Source organism: Mirounga angustirostris, unplaced genomic scaffold (genome assembly GCF_029215605.1).
Source record: "Mirounga angustirostris isolate CCGP_5_RB_7025 unplaced genomic scaffold, mMirAng1.0.hap1 SCAF_11, whole genome shotgun sequence".
NCBI classification, from domain to species: domain Eukaryota; kingdom Metazoa; phylum Chordata; class Mammalia; order Carnivora; family Phocidae; genus Mirounga; species Mirounga angustirostris.
Genome location: NW_026991719.1, coordinates 20,333,911 through 20,350,641, shown reverse-complemented (window position 1 = coordinate 20,350,641; position 16,731 = coordinate 20,333,911). Strand labels below are relative to the sequence as shown.

Here is a 16,731-nt window from a genome sequence, read left to right as displayed (position 1 = left end):
TTTTTTTGTAGCATACCATTGACTCACAAACCACAATTTAAAAAAAGAAACTAGCACAGGATTACTTATTACACAATAACGCTTTTGTGGAACAAATATTAGTTGGATTTATACACCATTTTTTTTTTCCTCTAAAGAACTTAGCTAAATGTGTGTTTGGATCACGGAAAAATTGCCCGATGCTTTATTTTGATTTCATCTAGTTTTATTTCCATCTATCACACTAAGTTTTTTTTTTTTCTTTCTTTTCTCTTTTTGTTTTTGCCTTAGGGTATTTCAGTTATTCAACCCTTAACCAAGAGGAATGTTTTTATCACATGTAACGAGGCTGCAGAGGCTCACTGATGCACTTTAAATCCTTATCAGTCTGCATTTACAGAGCACCTTTCCTCTAAAGAAGGCAGAAAACCTGAGAGTATTCATGCTTCCCACAGAAATTAATCATTTGGCTGGAAAAAAAAAAAAAAAAAACAACGCAGAAGCAATGTCAGTTAAAAAGAAATTCTGAAAAAGCCACAGCTGTTGAAGAGAAAGTTCACAATTGAATGCCCATCTCAACCTTAAAGTGTTACATCAGTGACATTATAATTTTGGGAAGCAAATCAGCATAACTGATTTTTCAGGTGTTCAATTTAGGGTTTTACACATCGGAAGAAATGAAATTGTAGCTTAAACACCTTGTGCCTATAATACTGCTCTTAGAAATGCCATGAGCTACTGATTAACAAAAGCAACAGCTAAGCTATAGAGAGTCTAAAGAGGTTTTGTTCTTTTTTTGGGGGGGTCCCTCTTTTTGGTCCAGCCCCTCACCATCTTTCCCCTCTGCTTCCATCAGAGCTTCTGAATGGACTCAAATACTTAAAGGGTTATGGGGTCTCTCGGTAGGAAAACAACTGTTGACGCACCAACGTGCTTAATGTTCACAAACATAAATATGCAAACACACGTATTTATTTTGATCTGGCTACCATCAATAAAGCCTTTGCCAGGTTTGGAAACTAAAAAGCATCTCTAATCTCATAACTGAAGAACAAACAGTATGGATTTTTACATAAAATCACCACAGTACAATTAAGCTTCAAAATCAATATGTACTAATATTCACGAAAACTATACCATACACAGCAATTTTTCATCTCATAATGTACAAATTATAAAACCCACAGGGTATCAGAAATAGAAGTTTTAAAATGGTTATGCAAAACCTTTTTCTTATGCTAATCTAATGAATCCATTATGCCCTGAATCAAAGTAATTTAAAATGAAGACTTCTTTCCGTGTTTTTAAATTCCACTTACCTTGAACAACTCAAATAGCATGTGAAACAGGTGTGAGGGCACATAAACTACCTGAATAGGTTTGTCTGGAGCTTTGGCTGAAAACAGACACAAAGACCATCAATGAATAAGGACCAAAACTATCAGAAAGTCAAGAATGTGGCTGGCATTCTATTTTCCAAGTACATAAAAAAGAACTCTACACGAAAGGCTAATTTAGGTTTCCATCTCTAAAGGCAGGGCTGAGCAAAAGCAAATGCTTGGAAGTCCAACAAACCCAGGGAGAAATCTGGCTCCTTCACTTACCAGCCATGTGACCTTGGGCAGGTTACTCAATCTCTCTGAACCTTGGCTGAGCAAAATTGGAATATTATCACGTATGTCGTAATATTCTGAGCATTATATAAGTCATCTAAATATCGCTCAGTGTTTTTCAAATTCGGGGACACCACCCCCAGTGGTGACCCCAGTGGTCATCATGGGGAATGTGAAGCCACAGAGGGAAAGGGGCGCATCTTTTTGGCAGACTAGACTAAGGAGCAATGTTAACTTCTGTCCAATTTCAACAAACAAGACATATTATAGAGTAGAATTTAAGGTTCACATAACTTTTCTACTAGTAGCTAGCAGACAACCCCCCCACCCCCACCCGCAATCATGCCCTCCAGAGACCCAAAGCCCTTTCTCCTTGCATCAGGGATCTCCGGGGGAAAATACGAGAAACACTGAATCCCATGTCAGGCACTAAGAACAGCGTGGGCTATAGAGTAGATGGTGGATAATTTGGTCCTTCCTCCTCATGACCCCAAATCACTTAAAAGACTGAAACTACATGAACATCCTCCAGTAGAACAGAGACATAGTCACCCATGTTATAATTTTCGACCTGACCTAACTACTTCCTTCAATAAAGTAAGTAACAGGGATATAAAGTAAACATTTGTTAGGCTCTTAGCAGTTGATGAAAAGCTTACATATGCATTATCCAAGTGAATCCTCATGACACTACAGTGTGGCTCACAGGGAAGGTGGGTTATAGGCGAGGACACGGGCTGTGCAAAGGTTATGTGACTTGCCTGCTTAAACAGAAGGCCCTGAAATGGGACAACTGAACCAAGAGTTTCTGACTCTGAATCCTGAACTCCTTGATGATTACTTTTGAAATTATTCAGTAAAATAAATAAAGAAATGAAATTTCTAAAAAAGTAAAAGTCCTTCTACCATTTCCCATCTCATCCCCCAGTCTGCACTCGGAGGTAGCCACTTGCTACTATTTCTGCTTTAGTCTTTTAGTATTTAGTCTTTTGGTTGATAGTATTTCCATTCTGGTCTGCAAGCCTAATGAACTCTTCTGTACTCTGTCTATAGGTTTGTTTTTTTTTTTCAAAAGCTGAAAATTGAGGGGCGCCTGGATGGCTCAGTCGGTTAAGCATCTGCCTTCGGCTCAGGTCCTGGGATGGAGCCCCGCATCAGGCTCTGCACTCAGTGGGGAGTCTGCTTATCCCTCCGCCCCTCCCCGCCCCCACTCATGCTCTCTCCCGTTCAAATAAAATCTTTTTTTAAAAAGGCTGAAAATTGACAGTGTTGGGAACATCATAACTAGGTAAATATGGATCACTGCAGAGCAGCCAGGACAGTGTAGTTGAACAATATTTCCTTCCCTGTGATTCCAATGACGTTTCATGAGTGACATGAAGAAGAATGTTCTCGACCTTAAGGTGAAATGGATTCTCTTAATCCTCCACCCAAATCTCAAAATCATGCTACCCTTTTTTTAGGTTACTGAATATCTGGACTGTGTCCTTCTTACAGTTTTGTTTCCTGGATCTTCTAACTACCCTTCCTCTTGGGTAACTGGACAAGAAACATGCTCTCCGCACTGTATCACTAAGATCTTCCAGCTTCTATTCTAGTGCATGGTATCCATTTCATTCTTTAAGATTTTTCAAATTAGAATTGCCTTCCAAACATGCTGCATAGCCATCATTTTCAAACTGTTTTTGAATGAAGTTCTAGTATGTTCTTCACTATTTCTTATGTCCATATTATATACACCATCAAGTCAGTCAAGTAGCCTACCTCAGAAAGGTGCCCTTGGGAAATACATTTCTCAATCCTTACACTTCTGACTCACTTGAAGGTTTGGCTTAGCACAAAATTCTGCATTCAAAATCATTTTCTCTCAGACTTTAGAAAGCGGGGGCAGGGGCTGGGGGAGAGATAGTCTCCTGGCCATTGCAGTGCAGCTGGTAAGTTTAATGCTAGTCAGGTTTTCCTCACGCTGCTGGGTGTTGCCCGAGGTCTGATAGACCTTGGTAGTAATATTCTTGTTGAAGAATGAGGAACTGGATGAATCATTTGAGGGAGCTGGTGTTCATTTCCTCCTGGGGCCCTCAACTAAAGGAGAAGGCTGACCTGGAGCCCTGCGTATCTGGTCAAGACTTCTCAAGTGACTTTAGGATGGGCAGACAGAAAGCTGGCTTCTGACCGGAGGGTGCCCCAAATTCTCAATGAAGAGGGCTTTACTTTGGGCTAACAATAGGTACGTGAACAGCCCCACTTTTTCCAAGGTTATTCTTGAAGAAAGTACTCTGATTTTAATTTCTGCCCCAGGAAAAATGCTTGTGACTGACTATAGGCAGAACACAGCCCAAGCCCACCGGTGCTCTGCCTTAGACCAGCTTTCAACTGACCCCCACCTTTTGGCTTCCCTTTCCAATGCTTTGCACCTACTGGCTCTTCTCCCAGGGTCCCCCCATCTTTGCTGCAGCCTCTCCTTTGTGGCTTCTTCTGCTCAGTCCATAATCAGCAGACTTCCATCGGTTTACCTTCCGGCAGGAGGTAGGATCAGTGGTCCACTGATGACTGCCCCTGGTTTCTTTGCTGTTTTTCTTTGTATTCCTTTATTGTCATTTTAATGGATCCCCAGGAACAAGTTGAACACTCAGGCTATCTTGTACCAAAAGGCATGATTAGTTATATAAACAGCCTTCTGAATTCAACCTTTCACTCCAAATCTTTTTCCAGATCTAATCTTTGATTTTTTCTTTTCACTTGAACCAACATTCTCTAGGAGTCATCTGTAGGCTTACTCAATTACTTGTACTTTTATTTTCTTTGGGAACATTACAGGTTAGATGTCTTTCCTTCCTTTTAAAACCAAGTCCAATGCTTTTGTCCATGACTCTTAACCTAATCCTGGGTCCAACGACTTTTATGTAGTGGACCCTTAATAGATGTTTATTAACTTTCTAAAATAGAGCACAAATGCAATATAAATTTTCCATCTAAGGGTACATTTTTAAAAGTAAATGGAAAAAAATGGCCCAGGTTTTTCATGCTCAAGACTCAAGAAATAATCAAGTCTATTTTACAGTCATTGCTTCAAAAACCATTAGCTGAAACAACATTTAATAAATACCAACAAAACTCCACATGGGATACAAAGAATTTTATTTGGAATCTTATAGGACAGTTCTCCTATAAGAATGAAAAAACTAGAGGCTAAGCAGAAAAGAAATGCATTTAAGAGAAAAGGTAGCTGGGCACTTCGAGATGATTAATCGAGTCCCAAAGTCAATGGATAAGGCTATTAGAAACAGTACACAATATGGTTCAAAGTTATACTGGGATTAATTCCTGATTCTGGCATTTAATAGACACACTAATAGGTATTTAAAACATCTGAGCCTCAGTGTTCCATATCTGAAATGGGCACAATACATATCTCATTGGGTTAATATAAGGATTAAATGGGATAATAGTGATAACCTAGTTTACAAAGAGCCCGCCACAACGTAAGTAGTCAATAAATGTTGGCTAGTATCATTACTAAAAGATTAACTTTATGGTGTTAACAGGACTACCAGCAATGGCTTTTCAACTGTTGTATAGAACCCGTTAACTGAAAATACCCACAAAAGTATCCAATATAGGGAAACTAGAAATCAAAGACCCCAGGATAGATACACACCTTTTCTGTGAACCCTCTTTCTTTTTTTAAAAAATATTTTATTTATTTATTTGACAGAGAGAGATAAAGCGAGAGAGGGAACACAAGCAGGGGGAGTGGGAGAGGGAGAAGCAGGCTTCCCGTGGAGCAGGGAGCCCGATGCGGGGCTTGACCCCAGGACCCTGAGACCATGACCTGAGCTGAAGGCAGACGCTTAAATGACTGAGCCACCCAGGCGCCCCTGACTTGAAGTTTTCATGTTGCACACCAAACCCAGAGGTATGAATGAACCTCTTGACAGGAAAGACTAATCTAGAAATGGTGAAGAAATGCAAGTAGTAACCATAAGGCTTATCATTCCCAAGTCAACCCTGACTTCCAGTAGCCACCCTTTTAAAAATACCCAGTTTGTGTCTGGTGCGGTATTTAAGGCCCTAGAAACAGTATCCTTTTATCACCACACGAGGTGATCTTACAGACAAGGAAGTTGCTCGTCGTGTTCCCTCCCACTGCCTGGCTGGCTATAAAGCTCACACCATTCCTCTGAGCCATGCTGCATCACCTTCACCACAAGGATCCAAAACAGGTAAAAAAAAAAAAAAAAAAAAAAAAAAAAAAAGAGGTATCTTTGCTTAATGTTTTGGCAAGTGATTTCTCAGGAGAATCAGAAAGCTAAAATGAGAACAAGTGTGACAAGATGGATGCTTATCTCTGGAGAAACCAACGTGGGTTGCCATCGGGGACGAGTCAGAAAAATCTGAAACCTGATAGAAGATAAACACCTGTTATTTCTAATGCTCCTGTTAAGTGCTATCAAATGGCTAATAAAGGAAGCTCATTTGAGCTGGCTCCCAATATCCAGAATTCTAGTGATGACTGGTAAACACTGACGGTGTTCATGTAGTATGCTCTCCATAGTCGTATTTCCTACTATCTCAGGGGTCTACAATGGCAAAGAAAAAAACTCCCAAAGATTCAGAACGCAAGATGATATGTCAAACTAATGGAACGATTCTCAGGAAGCACCACAGGTTCTCCCGGGCCAGCGGCAGCCTCACTGCTCTCAAGTGCAGAGCAGAGGGCAGTGTTACTCACGCCTGTTCAAGGCGCCCGTTGGGTAATGGAAGCAACGTGAAAGCAGCAGCTCTGCTAGTTCACGCGGGCTCTGAAAAGGAGTCCATGGGAATCTGGATCTAATGGATTTCCTTCCAGGGAAGCTGAGATAGGCGACACGCTGTGGGAAACACCCACTCTCTATAAAGTGACATCTGCTTAAGGTGTTCAGGACCAACCTCTGACCTGCATCTCTCCCACGGGACTTGTTAGAGCTGAACCACAGCCCTTAGCCATGTCCCCAAAGAGATCTGACATTCAGAAAATCGTAACGAGAAATCATAAACACATTGCCCAGAGCAACAGGAACCTAGAGACTGCCTATAACCAGCAGCATTCATTTATCTTAGTGATGGGAGAGGGGGCTCACGAAGCCTTGTCTTCTGGCTGTCAATAACAGCAGTGATTCCGCATTTCTTAAAAAAGTGCTCCCCGAGGGGCACCTGGGTGGCTCAGTGGTTAAGCGTCTGCTCTGGCCTTTACAGTGACTCAGGCTGCCATCCACGCAAAAGAGCAATTGGTTACTACCTGCGAATTTAAGTTCCGTGTTTGGCAAAGAAATGTGCACGGTGAGGTCAGGCCTCGCTTAGCCGGTATGAAGAAGAGAGAAGACTGAGACGCTTCTACTCAGGAACACTCAAGCGAAGTGCATTCACTTCTGGCAGTGTATGGATCCAAAATATGGGCACAACTCTTCTCAGAGAACCCAACAGATTTAGAAAGCAGCTCAGATTCCATACCTTCTAGTAGAATGTAGGGGCAACTGTCCTATAACAGTCTCACGTCTTTTCACATGTTGATCTCATTATAAGCAAAATACATTTTTGGCATCTTTTTGAGAGGGAATTTGGTTTATCTTTAATTGTAAATGCCCACACCATATGTAAGATTCAGTCATTCCACTTCTAGGGACCCAACCTACAGAAATGCTTCCACATGTTCACAATTCTCCCACCCTCCAGACACGGACACACCCTTCACTGTTCATTGTAAACAATATGGGAAAATTAGAAATCCTAAATGTCCGCTCAATGGTAAATGACTAAATAATGGCAATCTACACCGTGGATAATCTCTACATGACATTAATACATGCAAAGATCTTCAAGGCAAGGTCAAGAATACCAGTTATAGAACATGTATAGTTTCAACCCCATTTACGTAAAAAAACAAAGCTCTATATGGTCCTGAGAGAGTAAGGAGACTTTCACTTCTTTTTTTTTTTTTTTTTGGCAGATAAAGGTTGGTTTTATTGAATAACTGATCTGTGTTACTGCCGAGGCCACTATGCACAGACAAAAGAGAGGGAGTTTTATTTCTTCGTCTCTTCCTCCTTGAGTGTCTTGATGATTTCCTCCTTCTTGGCCTGGAGCTGCTCTTCACGGCGCTTGTGAGCCTCCTTGGTCTTAGATCTGCGGGCCTCAGCCTGGTCAGCCAGAAGCTTCTCGCGAGCCTTGTCGGCCTTCAGCTTGTGGATGTGTTCCATGAGAATCTGCTTGTTCTTGAACACGTTACCCTTCACTTTCAGGTACACGCTGTGATACACGTGGCTGTCAATCTTCTTAGATTCACGGTATCTTCTGAGCAGCCGGCGCAGAATTCTCATCTGGCTTACCTTCTCAGGCATTCAAGCATTGGCAGGACCTTTTCTCTTACCCCAGTGCCCATATGTCTGCCCCCCTGGTGGGCCCAAGTGTTTTTACGGCACCGAGCCCGGGAATGGACAGTCACAGGCTTCCGGATGGATCAGCCCATCTTTGATCAGTTTTCAGATCTGCTGACGGCAGTTGGCACTGGTGATTTCATTGGTCTCGCTGGGATCCAACCAGACCTTCTTTTTGCCACAGCGGAGGGCACTGGAGGCAAGCCTCTTCTGAAGCCTGAGCGTACTCATAGCTGCGGCCGCAGCGCCGAAAGTAAAGGCGACTTTCACTTCTTACTCTACATTCTGTATTGTTCGTATTTTTCCAACGAGCATGTCTCTCTTATAACTTACAAATAAATAAAGGTAACATGCAAATAAATACAGAATCATATGACTAAGATAACAATCAGCTATAACCCTGTAATCCAGAAAGCTGTTGTTTGTATTTTGGTGCTATCAATCTGCTTCAAGATATTTTCCACTGAACTTGCGCCACTACAAACTTTGATAGCCTGTGTTTAAAAAAACTCAACTTTTGCGGCACCTGGGTGGCTCAGTTGGTTAAGCGACTGCCTTCGGCTCAGGTCATGATCCTGGAGTCCTGGGATCGAGTCCCGCATCGGGCTCCCTGCTCGGCGGGGGGTCTGCTTCTCCCTCTGACCCTCCCCCTCTCATGCTCTCTCTATCTCATTCTCTCTCTCAAATAAATAAATAAAATCTTAAAAAAAAAAAAAAACTCAACTTTTTCCATACATTCAATATTCTTTTAAAGCATTATTTTGAATGGCTGCTTGTATTCTATCCTATGGACGTTCCACAATTTATTTAAATAATCTTCTATTGTGGAAAACATGGGTTGTTTTCTAATTTTTCTGTTTAAGAAAACCACTGTGATTGTTATTCTTGTACATACATCTGTGTACACTTTTATTTTCTCATAATAAATTTTCTGAAGTTTAATTTACCAGACCAAAGAATATGACCATTACTGAATTTTAATTTACTGGGCCAAGAGAAAGGACATTGCTAGCATTTTTTGAGAAAGGCTGTACTAATTTAAACTTATACCAGAAATGTGTAAGTGTTGTCGAGAGAGTATTTTTCTAGGCACCAATTCAAAGCATGACAACATTATAATCACGGCCATTTTTAAAGTCAAAACTGGCATTTCTCCATTTTTGTTTGTACTTCTCTGATTAATTAAACACGCTTTCATATGTTTACTGCTGCTTGGCATTTGTTGTTTTGAGAACTGCCTATTCATATGCTTGTGCACTTTCTACCTGGATGACTTCTGTTCCAAGAACTCTGAGTGCAAATTTTGTACATACTCCTGTACAAAAACTCCTTACAACAATATACCTAGGTGACCAAAGAGATAGAAAGGCTTTAAAAAGAAATGAAAGATGAAAAAGCAGCATGATTTGAGGCTCTCACTGAAATATAGCTCAGGTATCATCAGATTTTTAGTCAACTTATTTGTATGTAACGTTAAACTGATTTTTCTCTTACCATTGAATTCTTCGACTTCCAGCTCTGGAGCTACCAGGTAATACTGTTCACACAGCATCTTGGCGGTTTCATAGGCATCTGCAAAGAAAGAAAACAGTTTAGCTTTAGACATAAGCAGACAGACAGACAAATAAAATAAACAAAACCAGGACAGTTACTAACCTGAGGGATTCACAATTAATTACTGCTTTTTAAAAACTAGTCTTTTTTGGCTATAATAGAATTATTATGACTGAACCAGAATTTCTCCTCCTTTCAAGATTTAATGACCACAACAACATCAAAATACCACGCTAATGACAATATGGCCAGTTCTATACTAAGCGTACATTTGTTTAGTTTTTAAATATTCCTAAAAGGCATTTTCCATGAAAATCTATAAACTCAAGACTATACTTCTGAACACCATGCAACCTGACTAAATTGCAGCAAAAAGATATTTGTTGTTACAATATTATTGACTATATTCCCTATGCTGTATATCTCTGTGACTTAATGATTTTATAACTGGAAGGTTGTATCTCTTTTTTTTTTTTTTTAAAGATTTTATTTATTTATTTGAGACAGAGAAAATGAGAGAGAGAGAGAGAGCACATGAGAGGGGGGAGGGTCAGAGGGAGAAGCAGGCTCCCCGCCAAGCAGGGAGCCCGATGCGGGACTCGATCCAGGGACTCCAGGATCATGACCTGAGCCGAAGGCAGTCGTTTAACCAACTGAGCCACCCAGGCACCCTGGAAGGTTGTATCTCTTAATCCCCTTCACCAATTTCACCCCTCCCCCACCTGCCCCTCTGGCAACCACCAGTTGTTTCCCTGTATTTATGAGTGTTTATTTGTTTTGTTTTTTAGATTTCATATATAAGTAAAATCATATAGTATTTGTCTTTCTCTGTCTGACTTATCCCACTTAGCATAGTACCCTTTAGGACCATCCATGCTGCCGTGAATGGCAAGACTTCATTCTTTTTTTTTTATGGCTGAGTAATATTCCATTGTATGTATATACCACTCCTTTATTCATTCATCTATCAATGGACACTTGGGCTGCTATTGTGAATAATGCTGCAATAAATGTAGGGGTGCATGTATCTTCGAATCAGTGTCTTTGTTTTCCTTGGGTAAATACCCAGAAGTGGAATTACTGGATCATATGGTACTGCTATTTTCAGTTTTTCGAGGACCCTCCATACTGTTTTCCATAGTAGCTGGACCAAATACACTCCCCCAAAGAGTGCACGAGGGTTCCCTTTTCTCCGCATCCGCACCAACACTTGCTATTTCTTGTCATTCTGATACTAGCCATTCCGACTGCTGTGAGGTGCTATTTTTTTTTGTGGGTATGACTTGCATGGTGACAGATGGTGACTACACTTACTATGGTGAACACAGAGTAACGTACAGAATTGTTGAATTACTATGTTGTACACCTGAAAGTAACATTGTATGTCAACTATACTTCAATAATAAAAAAAACTTTCTTAATTAAAAAACTATATGACATTCTAGAAAAGGCAAAAACATAGAGACAGCAAAACGATCAGTGGTTTCCAAGGGTTCAGGGGGAGATAAGAGGGGCAGGGATGAATAGGTAGAGATGGGGCATTTTCAGGGCAGTAAAACTATTCTGTAGGATACTGCAATGGTGGATACATGTCATTATGCACTTGTTAAAGCCAGGAGAACTATACAACACAAAGAGTGAGCCTTAATGTAATCTAGAGACTTTAGTTAATAATAATATATCGGGCGCCTGGGTGGCTCAGATGGTTAAGCGTCTGCCTTCGGCTCAGGTCATGATCCTAGGGTCCTGGGATCGAGTCCCGCATCGGGCTCTCTGCTCCTTGGGAGCCTGCTTCTCCCTCTGCCTCTCTCTCTCTGTCTCTCATGAATAAATAAATAAAAATCTTAAAAAAAAAAATAATATATCAATGTTGGGGTGCCTGGGTGGCACAGTTGGTTAAGTGGCCAACTCTTGGTTTCAGCTCGGGTCGTGATCTCAGGGTCGTGAGAGTAAGCCCCGAGTCGGGCTCTGCACTCAGCGGGGAGTCTGCTTCAGATTCTCTCTCCCTCTCCCTCTGCCCCTCCCGCTTGTGCTCTCTCTCTAAAATAAATAAATCTTTAAAAAATAGTAATATATCAATGTTGGTTCATCAACTGAAATAAAAAGAATTTTAAAATACCTTTTTTAAAAATAATAATGCCAAAAGTTTCAAGATTTGCCAATTATTTGTAATGAAATATCAATAAGTATTTGCTGAATGAATGGGTTTCCATGAGCCACACGCTCTAAGTTACTGGGGACACTACTGTAGCTTACAAATGTCCTTTAAGTTAGCTAAAGGTAATAGGTTTGGGCTGATATTTATCGAAGTCTGAGGAGCAACAGTTTGCTTTTGAAAGGGAAAAAAAAAAAAAGACATAGGGTAAGAAGATCAGGATTTTAAAGAAATAGCTGGAAGAGAATTCAGGCAGTTACATCCCAAAAGCTGGGTGACCGCTGGTCAGCGTTTCCCCCAACCCAGCCCTCGGCAACCACGGGTCTACTCTCTCTAGATTTGCTATTCTGGACACTTTACGTTAAGTGGAATCACACAATATGTGGCCTTCTGTGTCTGGCTTCTTTCACTTAGCAGAGTGTCTTCAAGGGTCATCCGTGTCTCAACGTGGGTCAGTACTTCATTCCTCCTTACAGCTGAATAGTATGACACTGCACACACGCACATTTTGTTTATCATCTGGTGAGGGACATTTGGGTTGTTTCCACTTTGTGGCTATTGTGAATAATGCTGCTATGAAGATTCATGTCCAAGTTTTTTTGAACATATGTTTTCTTTTTTTTTTTTTTTTTAAGATTTTATTTATTTGCGAGAGAGAGAGAATGAGAGACAGAGAGCATGAGAGGGAGGAGGGTCAGAGGGAGAAGCAGACTCCCTGCCGAGCAGGGAGCCCGATGTGGGACTCGATCCCGGGACTCGAGGATCATGACCTGAGCCGAAGGCAGTCGCTTAACCAACTGAGCCACCCAGGCGCCCCAGAACATATGTTTTCATTTCCCTTGGATATATCCCTAGGAGAGGAAAATTGCTTGATCATAAGGTATCACAATGTTTAAACATTTGAGGAAGAGCCAGAATCTTTTCCAAAGTGAGATTTTTCTTTTAAAGTTCCACATTCACAGTTTCTAAAGATCAAATACTCAGATTACTTTAAAATGCTTCGTAGGTTTGTTTGCAATGTTCTCAACTGACGCCAGGTCTTTGGAGACTGGCTTGTACTTTTTAAAAATCCTCCACATCAATACTGTGCATAGATACTTAAGATTCAAGAGGAACAGGGGCGCCTGGGTGGCTCAGTCATTAAGTGGCTGCCTTCGGCTCAGGTCATGATCCCAGGGTCCTGGGACGAGCCCCACGTCAGGCTCCCTGCTCAGCGGGAAGCCTGCTTCTCCCTCTCCCACCCCCCCTGCTTGTGCTCCCTCTCTCACTGTGTCTCTTTCTGTCAAATAACTAAATAAAATCTTTTTAAAAAAACCCAAAAGATTCAAGAGGAACAGAAAAGAGGGAAAAAGTAACCCCTACAGAATTTAAATATATTAAAATTTGACACTGTCAACCTAAAATAATATAAAGATAAGATTGAGGTATGTTCACACTATAAATTTTGGTTCATGTACTCCATATTGCTGCCGAATTAAAATTTTACATAATATTTGACCTCGAAGTAAAAATTCTGATTATTTTATTAGACTTTTAGAATTAAACCACTATAAAGAATCACAGAGACATTAGAGTAACTATGACAAGATGAAACAACAAGGGACAAAGGACATGTTATTAAAAGGAAATAAATATTTTTTAAAACAGAGTTGATCGGTGTGTAAACAGACATTAAAGTAGGATTGATTTTAAATTCTAATAAAAGAAAATGAAACTTAGAATTATACTAAATTTACAAGTTTCTCCCTGGAGTAGAAGAAACCTCATCAAATATGTGCAAAGTCATCTTGTAAGGAGACAAGAAATCAAGACTCTCTCTTTGCTTTGGCTACACCACTAAACAATGCTACATCTCCACTTAGTGACACGATAGCACAAAGCCGACTGAGAACCTCCAAAGCCACTTTCCTTCAACCAACAAATACTGACATCTGAAAATGACGCTTTGTTAACCACATACAAAGCCAACACACCTCCACAAAACAACTGCCACAAGTATATAACACCTTTAAAGACGTTTAAACATCATTCTTCCATTCACTATAAAAGGAAAAGAACCCAGTCCCACTAAATGTCCTAGTTCCTCATGGCACTGGCTTGGCCAGGAGCGCGAGATTATAAGAGCATTATACAGAAAAAGTATTACATCAGTATAACATGTGCAAGATGACAGAGTCCAGAAAGAAGCAAGCAATTTGAAACACAAAGACACAGTATGGGTCCTAAAACCACATGTGAATAAGAATTTTTAAACCATACTCCTAATTATAGTGTATCAATGCTGTAATGAAGAACTGCATTATGGGGGCACCAGGCTGGCTCAGTCTGTAGAGCACTGGATGGCTGGAGCCAATGTTGGGGCATTGTGAAATGGAATAATCCTTCTATCCATGAGAAAGTTTTCAAGGTGCAGTCAGTTATACTGATGACAGATCTTCTTTTTGGTCAGACTGGGAACTAAGGCCTAGAGTGTTTTTCAAAGCTGGCTGTATGTAGAATTAATTACCAAGTTTAAAAAAAAAAAAAAAAAAGAGGGGCGCCTGGGTGGCTCAGTCGTTAAGCGTCTGCCTTCGGCTCAGGTCATGATCCCAGGATCCTGGGATCGAGCCCCGCATCGGGCTCCCGGCTCGGCGGGAAGCCTGCTTCTCTCTCTCCCACTCCCCCCTGCTTGTGTTCCCTCTCTCGCTGTCAATCTCTCTGTCAAATAAATAAATAAAATCTTAAAAAAAAACAGTTATAAAATGAACCCCTGGAAATTATGATACAGTAGGTCTATACTGAGGCCTAGGAATCCATCTTTTAAAAAACTAAGGGGCGCCTGGGTGGCTCTGTCGGTTAGGTGTCCAACTCTTGGTTTTGGCTCAGGTTTTGATCTCAGGGCTGTGAGACTGAGCCCTGCATTCCATGCTCAGCACAGAGTCTGCTTAAGATTCTCTCTCTCCCTCTCTCCCTCTGCCCTTACCCCTGCTTGCGAACTCTCTCTCTAAAATGAATAAATCTTTAAAAAAAAAAAAACTTAGCAAGTAATTCTGAAGAGAAGCTAGATTTGGGGCCCACTTGCCTAGAAAGCCAAGGCTAGGTCATGCTAATTCTGTCACTGTCTCTCCCAGGACATGAATGGTCATGGGGTACTGGGGCGTATGACAGCACATATATACTCAAACAAAACAATTTCTGTTTAAGTTAAATAACATAAGCATAAAAAAGCTTTAGAACAATAGCACCAAAATTCAACTACTGGCTTACTAATTCATTTCCTTTATTCTAGAGTAAAATGCAAGTTCTACTTACAATAAGCATTCTAGTAACACTTCTTTTTTTAATTAGAAGCCAGAATTGTAGAATATGATAATTTACCAAATTATTTTTGTCTGCAATATATTTGGGCCAGTATTTACCACCAATCTATTATTGTCACTGAATATAAATGCTATTATTTTAAAAATCTGTTTTCAAGAAAAATAATGATCATAAAGTAACAAAACTGTCAGTGTGGCACACATATATACTTCCCCAGGCTACTCAAACTGTAAACGTATTTTCTTTAAGGGTTAGGGTGAAGGTTCACATAGCAAGTAGCCCAAAAGATTCAACTTAGCCAGGAATTAGGGTGTTTTTTTTTTAAGATTTATTTTTTTACTTATTAACCTGAGAGAGAGAGTGCGAGGTGGGGAGGGGCAGAGGGAGAGGGAAAGATTCTCAAAGCAGACTCCCCACTGAAAATGGAGCCCAATGCAGGGCTCTGTCCCAGGACCCTGAGATCATGACATGAGCCAAAATCAAGAGTCGGACGCTCAACTGACTGAGCCACCCAGGTGCCCCAGGAATTAGCTTTTTAAAAAAAAAAAAAAAAGCACACAGGAATGTTTAATAGATTATGGAAATTATTTATTTTATTAGACTTTTTTATTAGAAGATTTTCCTATTCAAAATTCACCACAGAATTCTATCAAATATTAGCCCCTATCATGAAGACACATAATCATTTGTTTACAAATATAAGAGGCTAGACAAGAATAAATCTGAGTGAGTGCTGAAAAAAACAAACATGAGGGTGCCTAGGTCCCTAACTTGGGTCTAACAGGATATAAAAAACTGTCAAGCTCAAGTGTAAAAAGCCACTGGCAGAAGAAGTGACATAAATGACCACGAAGCATCACAAAGTCAAAGATATGCTGCTTTAGAAACGCTTCTAAGCTACAAAGCAATTCTGGTAAGGTATGTTTATCATCCTTCTACCCAGAACCCATCCCAAGTGGGAACCAGAGTTTAAGAACTGGACCTTCTACTCTCCAAACCACAGCCAACTAGACAAGTGGGGACAGAACATCTAATGTAGGGCAACCAATCTACAGTTCGACCAGAATCCTAAAACCTGTGGTCATGGGCAAAAAGATGGGCTGAGCCAACTAAATTCATTTGTTGAGAATTTAGGATCGAGACACTCAGGCAGGGCAGAAGACAAAAAGGACACACTGGGAGTTGTTATAATCTAGAGGGCCTGGAGTGCCCACCATTGCCCTAAACAAGTCGGTCAACCTACAGACAAGAGAAAGATGGAGGGACCATGACTTGGCAACCCCAGCTGCAAAGATACACAGAAAACAACTTTGTTTTCTGTTTCCCAGTTCCAGTGTCTATAGCTCCAACTGTGATGTGCTTCCTGCCTTTGGACTACCATGGAACCTACTAGATTCTTTTATTAAGTCTGTTTCTTGTGCTAACACAAGTGGATCTCTGTACCTTGCAACCTGAAGAACCCTAAGTAAGAGCACAAGACATTATTTCTGAACCAGAATAATGACATTGCTCTCAGGATACCATCTGTATGCTGTTATGCTGAGCAATAATAGCATGTAGGAACAACACAGGCAAGCTAACATCACTGTGAGAGCCGACTTCTGTACCAAGCATTTAAGTTTGTACCTTTAAAATGATCTTACCACAGGATTTTCCATTTTATTTCCTGGTTTCTTACAAACACAGGAGAGAAAAGGGTCACAATGGAAGGTACCGC

General features: G+C 40.7%; 1 protein-coding gene and 1 pseudogene across 1 annotated transcript in view; both read right to left on the bottom strand.

Annotated features, from left to right (window-relative positions):
- Window positions 1–16,731, bottom strand: part of PDK3 (pyruvate dehydrogenase kinase 3) — a 72,991-nt gene that overhangs the window by 19,203 nt on the left and 37,057 nt on the right. The window contains exons 6-7 of the mRNA XM_045876008.3: window positions 9,500–9,577; window positions 1,299–1,375 (exon numbers count right to left, since the gene is read on the bottom strand). Coding sequence (XP_045731964.1) covers window positions 1,299–1,375; window positions 9,500–9,577 — 155 coding nt within the window. The remainder of the gene's footprint in view (window positions 1–1,298; window positions 1,376–9,499; window positions 9,578–16,731) is intronic.
- On the bottom strand, window positions 7,554–8,637 carry LOC123845126 (large ribosomal subunit protein eL19-like; annotated as a pseudogene).